Consider the following 7,049-nt stretch of genomic DNA (forward strand, 5'->3'; position numbering starts at 1 on the left):
TGATGTCTTACAGATATCCTGTGATCTGGCATCTCTTCGTGATTCATTATTTATTTGTCTGGTGTATTATTGGCTGATGCTCATCCATTAGCCCCGAAACACGGATCGATTCTTTGTGACAGTGTTTCCTCCCCCAGGCTCTTTTCTCCTGACCAGCTTGCACACTGGTAGTCCCATGGGTCCTGCTGTCAATCAGTCTTTTACAACTAACATCTTATTTGTAAATTTCCTTCTGCAAAAATAAAATAACGTTTATTGTGCATATGTGATTTCAACAAATCCACCCATAAATATATTTATAGAGAAAAAAATATTTATTCAGATCTGCTTTGCAGAGTTGCAATGACATTTTCTAATTAGTAGATTTGTGCACTTCACCTCTAGGGATTAATAGCAACATCTTCGAAAAGGGTTTTCAGAGGAAAATGTTGTATAGTACCTAGAGTTGAGATGTTCAAGACAAAACTCAACGAAACATGGGAACTGAATTTATACCATATCACAGATTATCATTATCACAAGAAACCCAAAGAAATCAATATATAAGCACGCCATCTTCGCCTTAAAAAAAAAAAAATACTGTTATTTGAAAAAACAAGGAAGTCAGTTTTGCTTATACATAATAGGTTTAAAAGACATCAGTAAATGTGAGTAGCATTTCATAGACAAAATTCTAATAGACAGTAAGCAAATTTGTCCTTGTTTCTTAATGCAAGCCTTAGAGATACTATGATAATGCTGACAGTGTAATAGCACCATCTGCTGGACAAATAAAGAAATTAATTTTAGATTAAGTGGGATTGTTGGCTCGTTTTTATTAATAAATGCAAATTAGAGTATAAAACTACATCGGACCCTATGTTAAAGTATACAAGTAATTACCTTATACCATTGTATATATTGACTATTTCTGTGTAATCTGCCTGTGCCTTAATAAAAATATATGATTTAAATATGTATATATATATATATATATATATATATATATATATATATATATATATATATATATATATATATATATATATATATATATATATATATATATAAGTGGCACACATATGTCACTCAGAAAAATGAATATTGAATAGTAGCCTGTAAAGCGGCTAGTCGTCATTGGATCCACGTTGTGATGCTAATGTGCTACACGCAGCCTATCATTAACACGTCCCCTAATGTGTTTATTGGAGTTGCGTTTTGATTAAAAGACTAAAAGAAAAGGACCAATGTTTAACGTTGTTTTTATCCCACTAGGCTATTGTTCATCATTTGACGAAAAAAACAGACAATTCCCACCTTCCATCTAGATCATCTAACTGATCTTTAAAGTATGTAGCAGGCTCTAGCCAACATAAAATACCATGCCACATAGCAAATAAATGAGTCTATATAATATGTGTGTATTGAGAAGTAAACTGCCAGGCAAACGATAATAAGGCAGTACACTAGACTAGTACACTATACATTTTTGAAAGCTTATAAACTTTTACTAAGGTGCCAGGATTTATAAGATTTTATAGGCTTTATTGCACAAAGCCTTTTGAATTGTTGGCCAGACTAACTTTTTGACCCTTTTGGCTTTAAGATATCTCTCTTATATTTACCTCACTCACATCAATATTTATCATGCTGAATATCTTATTAACAAATATTACTTTAGATTAGATTAGATTAAACTTTATTGTTATTGTGCATCGTTAAATATTTGTAAATATGAATTACAACTTTATTGCCATTGTGGCATTGTAAGTGTAAATGTGTGTGTTATGTATAAGCCTTAGTCACACACATAAAATTTTTTATATATTCTTTCATTCATCCATGTTTAAGGTGTAAAGAGTCACGATCTTTAAACTTGAAATAATTACAGGAAAAGTTCAAAGGTTTTGTAGACTGTCACTAAATTAAACTAAAAACTGATAAAGTATATCTATAAGTTATTTATACATGGGGACATTCTCTATATTGAACACATTGAAAGTAATGTATTTAATAATAAAAAAGCAAAGTAATTTTAATACAGAATTAAGGTAAATGAATCAAATTAAATGTATATGTGTATTCACATGAGATTGGAAGAACTGGTAGCCAATACTTACAGAAAACATAACCTGCAGGCTCCACTTATTCAATTAAGATGTTAGACCAGTGGCATTTTGTGTAATTAGATTTGGAATAGGCAGGTAAATCATATAGGCAGTGCAGCCCATGTAATGAATTGCAAGTCTAGGAGTATTAACTTTTCACTGACATCAGAACTCATGAACATCTGGATGGTTAACTGTTTCATGGACAGAATTCGATTTATGAATAATTGAAATATAATTTGGATATATGAATATTATAGCATGAAACAGATATTCATTTACTAGGAAACTTTGTTGTAATAATGTAAGATGTAATTAGCTGTTACCAAAACCAAGCTTTAAATACTTACATTTATACATATATTAAATGATATACAGTATATACAAAAATAAAAGCTGTATGTGAATAGATATGTGATATAAATCATGTGTAATCAGATGTGTAGACAACAAACAAAAGTTTTTTATTATTTATATTAATTACATAATTATATTAATTACATAATCATAAAACATTAACATTCAGAATATAAAATGAAATTAAATAGTAATGTATGAATAATGCATGAATAGAATAACTGAAATTCTCCATTATGACTAAATAACTTCATTAATAACATTATTAACAGCAGGCTGCAGGGAGCATATTTGGTTATTTGTCTGGGAATGGTTGATTTATCAGACCATTCGGAGGCCTGATTTGTCTGATAGGGAACTTATAAGCCAATACACAAGGCAGACTGAGGCCAACTTTAGTCCTCCTGTTAGTGGGACAAAAAAAGGTCTGACTGATCGTAGAGCAGAAATAGATAATCACCCCCTTAAAACAACTTTTTCCAATCCACATTTTCAAGTGCCCAGCCTTGTGGTATGTATTTGTAATAATAACTTTATATAAGACAAAGTAATTCCTGATTAAACTTTTCCTGTAAATTTAAGCCATCTAAATAGACCTAAAAGCAAGAGACAAACTTGTACCATATTTTGTCATGATTGAGAATAATGTCATATTTAATGAAACTTGCAGCTATTAAAGCTGAATTTTTGAAGTTTAGACTTTTCTTTTACATAACTGTTTTTGACTGTATTGCAGAAATGCAACCCCCACTGTCCAGATTAAATTCAGCATTATTTGCATTATTTGGGTAGCATCTTTTGAGGCACTCATCTAAGAAAAAAAACTAAGTAACGACTAACAATTAACGACGTGTCTTTGAAGTGGCTCAGACTCCTGAGACCCCCCCTCCCACCACCACTCCGTTAAGGCTGTAAAGTGGTCTAGACGTGATGTGATACAGGGGGTCGGTCTGAATATAAGGTGAGCACGGGCACTTTCAGTCACTTCACAATAGTAGGACACTACGACATGGCTCTCCTCATCCACCTGCTGCGGTGGGCAGCGCTCATCACTTTGGCGCAAACCTACTCCACTGAGGACATGAAGGAGGCCATTCTACAAAAACTCGGTCTAACGGAAATGCCCGGGCTCCAGAAAAGAGACTTGGAAAATCTCGTGGTCCCGAATCACATCAAGAGCAAGTATCTGTCCATGCTGAAACTACACCATGCTCGGAAGAGAAGGTCTCTGCCCAGCTTGTCTGGAATCCTCAGGCGTATTCATGGCAACACAGGTAAGATTTAATTGTTTAATTATAATAATTATTAGTATTAAACATACAAATAAATCCAACGGTGCAAAACACTACCACACCCGAAACGAGTTATTATTAGACTGTATAGTATGTGTCCGACTAAATGTTTATACTCATATTTTTCTAGATATAACTGGGGAAATGAAATACTCAGACACGAATCGACAGCACTTCGTGTTTGACATGGAGACCAGGCTGAAAGAAAACAACGAGGTGGCCATGGCAGAACTGAAACTTTATCAGACCGCTTCTCGTAAACAGCCTGTGACCGAGAAGAAGAAGCACAGACCAGTCAATCATGCCCGAGTGAGCATATACTGGGTGTGCAACGAGTCCAACCACACATCTCTAGTAGACTCAAGGTAAGCACCATGAAGCATTCTATCTAGACAAGACACCTGATTTCTGACACGCTGCTTGATAGAGCAGGAATGCATTATTTCATGTTTACTCCTATCTTTTGAATAGGTTGGTGCCAGTGAATGAGGTCGGCTGGAGGAGCTTTGACGTGACCCAAGCGGTTCATTACTGGTCCAGGTCTAAAACGCCAGCAAGCCCATTGCATTTGGAAGTGCGGATCGAAGGAGAAAGGCCTGGAAGTTATGCAGCCGAAATGGCAAAGAGAGTGCGATTCACCACTGAAAACGAGAAGAACACAGGAACACCTGAGCTCGTTCTCTACACCTTGAACTTGGAGGAATATGGGTAATTATAGGTGTAGATTGACCCAACAGTCACCACTGTCCTGTATGTTTCTGAATTTTTATGATTGTAACATGTATCACTAATGCATTATTTTATATATACAGGTCCCTGGGCGATTGTAGACGCGACGCCGACAATCAAGCGTGCTGTCGGGAAGACTATTACATCAACTTCCGTGAAGTAACGTGGGCGCAGTACTGGATCCTGGAGCCTGCTGGATACCAGGCCTTCCGCTGCACAGGAGGATGCAAACAGCCCAAGCGCAATTACGGCTATGGACCGAGATCGTGCTCAGTGGTGGAAAGCGCTCCTCTGCCGGTCATGTACCTGCTGAAGAAAGGCGATTACACACAGATTGAAGTGGCCGAGTTTCCCAACATGATCGTTGAAAAGTGCGGATGTTCCATGGACAAAATTTCCATATCTTAAAAACAAGGACTTCTCACTCTTTAACCGAGCACTTATAAATAATAAGTATAATATTGTCTTGAGTCACGTTAGTTTATTTTGCATCATAAAAGGCACTGTGTGATTTCTTTCTTATTCTCGGAAAATAAAATAAAAAAAAACATTTTTTTTAATCCTTCTTGACGTTATAACCTTTATACATGTAAGATTGCATTATATGTTAATATGTTACCATGCAAATTATTGAGAATTTATATCAAATAGCTTCAGGGTTAGCTTGACTAAGACAGAATCTAGAAGGTTTTTGTTTAGTTCAAGAAATAACACATCGGATTAGTTAGCAATTAGGAGTTAACTGCATAAATCTGTGAAATGCTAACGAGCACTTCATAACACCTGAAGCGAAGCAGCCATTAGCACATTTAATACACAGAACAATGCCACTGCAATGTGCAGTTTCATGTACAGCTGATTGCATCTCATACTGGACATAGTCTTCAATAAACATCTCGCTCAATGGTGATGGATGTCAATTATTTTAAACGCTTTGATTTCAGTGATTGGTTTAATTTGGATATGAGTTACATTCCAAAAAGAATCATACACAGCAATTATTGTTATCCTGATTTATCCTATAGAATTAATACTGCAAGTTAGAACTAAATATAATAAAAAAAGAAAAAATATATATACAAATTATAGCAGACATAAATAAACTACACTACACATAACAAGTCTGCGTTTTAATTTTATTTTTATGTTTTCATTCAATATTTCATTTTTTTCATAGACCACAGAAAGAACCATGTTACTTTGTACTAATAAAAAACATTTGGATTTGATATACAATAGTGATGATAATTATGATGATAATAATTATATCTCCTTTTCTAAACTGTACAAGGTTCATTTACATGCTCAGATTTTTCTAAAACAGAGAAAAGAGACTACACTCAGACCCCTTGCATTTGTGGGAGCAGGAATTAAAGGACAGCTGGTTATACCTCTGTTTACACCTGTATTATATCTTATTTGCCACCTAAACCACAGGAACGCAAACTATTCCAACTTTGAAAGAACAAATATATTTACTTTAGGTCCAAATAAAGCTGCAAATCAGACTACAGATAGGACTACATGCATCCAATCTGAAACATTTATAATCATCAATTAACTTCTGTTTATTTACCAACTTTAACGCAAATTGTCAAGTGCAACATTTTTACAACAATCACTTTTTTGCAACACTCTTACAATGATCACTTTTGATGATTGATTGACATCCTCTTTTTTAGCATGTTGTACTGAGAAATCATAAATACAGAAATACATTCAGAAATAAGTAAATGATTATGCAGAACAAAGTCAGATTTCAGGGTTTTTGTAAACATTTTATCCCCTAAAACATTACGTTATTATTATTATATTTTATATAATTCTTGATACATTATAAAATTGCTTCTGCAGCTCCTTCAGTCGAGGATCCTCCTGCCTCTGGTGTCAAAAAAGCATTTTAAGCCTTTTAAACAGTCTCATCGCTGCCTTTCTGTTCTCCCCGGTGGCAGATTTATGAGGAAGTCAGGTGTGTCAGAGAAGTATGTGAGGGTGGTGCATGACATGTAAGAGAACAGTGTGACAGCAGTGAAGTGTGCAGTAGAAATGACAGACTGGTTCAAGGTGGAGATGGGACTGCATCAAAGATCAGCTCTAAACCCTTTTCCTTTTGCAGTGGTGATGGACAGGTTGATGGAAGAGGTCAGAAGTTTAGGTACCTGGGGTCAACAGTGCAAAGTAAAGGAGAGTGTGTTAAGAGAAGTGAAGAAAAGAGTGCAGGCAGGGTGGAGTGGGTGGAGAAGGGTGGCAGGAGTAATTTGTGATAGTAGGGTATCTGCAAGTGTAAAAGGGAAAGTTTATAGGACTGTGGTGAGACCTGAGATGTTGTGTGGTTTAGAGACAGTGGCATTGAGTAAAAGACAGGAAGTGGAGCTGGAGGTAGCAGAGCTGAAGATGATGATTTTCATTGGAAGTGACGAGGATGGACAGGATTAGAAACAAGTTTATAAGAGGGACAGTGCATGTAGGACGTTTTTGGGACAAAGTGAAAGAGGCGAGATTGAGATGGTTTGGACATGTGCAGAGGAGGGACATGGGGCATATCGGGAGGAAAATGCTGAAGATGGAGCTGCCAGGAAGGAGG

The 7,049-nt window shown here is 35.7% G+C and overlaps 1 protein-coding gene across 1 annotated transcript; it reads left to right on the top strand.

Annotated features, from left to right (window-relative positions):
* The first annotated feature begins 3,352 nt into the window (after positions 1 to 3,352).
* lft2 (lefty2) lies at positions 3,353 to 4,959 on the top strand. The gene is made up of 4 exons (XM_083545347.1): positions 3,353 to 3,718; positions 3,867 to 4,101; positions 4,208 to 4,444; positions 4,549 to 4,959. Exons 1-4 carry the CDS (start codon positions 3,454 to 3,456, stop codon positions 4,871 to 4,873), a joined length of 1,062 nt encoding a protein of 353 aa, XP_083401473.1. The 5' UTR covers positions 3,353 to 3,453; the 3' UTR covers positions 4,874 to 4,959.
* The last annotated feature ends 2,090 nt before the right edge of the window (positions 4,960 to 7,049 follow it).

Source organism: Silurus aristotelis (genome assembly GCF_946808225.1).
Source record: "Silurus aristotelis genome assembly, chromosome: 6".
Lineage (NCBI taxonomy): Eukaryota > Metazoa > Chordata > Actinopteri > Siluriformes > Siluridae > Silurus > Silurus aristotelis.

What these genes read in the sequence shown, in the direction of transcription:
- lft2 (XM_083545347.1), top strand. Translation starts at nt 3,454, where the DNA reads ATGGCTCTCCTCATCCACCTGCTGCGGTGGGCAGCGCTCATCACTTTG. An exon ending in GCGTATTCATGGCAACACAG is followed by an intron (nt 3,719 to 3,866) that starts GTAAGATTTAAT and finishes ATATTTTTCTAG; the next exon opens with ATATAACTGGGGAAATGAAA. An exon ending in ACATCTCTAGTAGACTCAAG is followed by an intron (nt 4,102 to 4,207) that starts GTAAGCACCATG and finishes TCTTTTGAATAG; the next exon opens with GTTGGTGCCAGTGAATGAGG.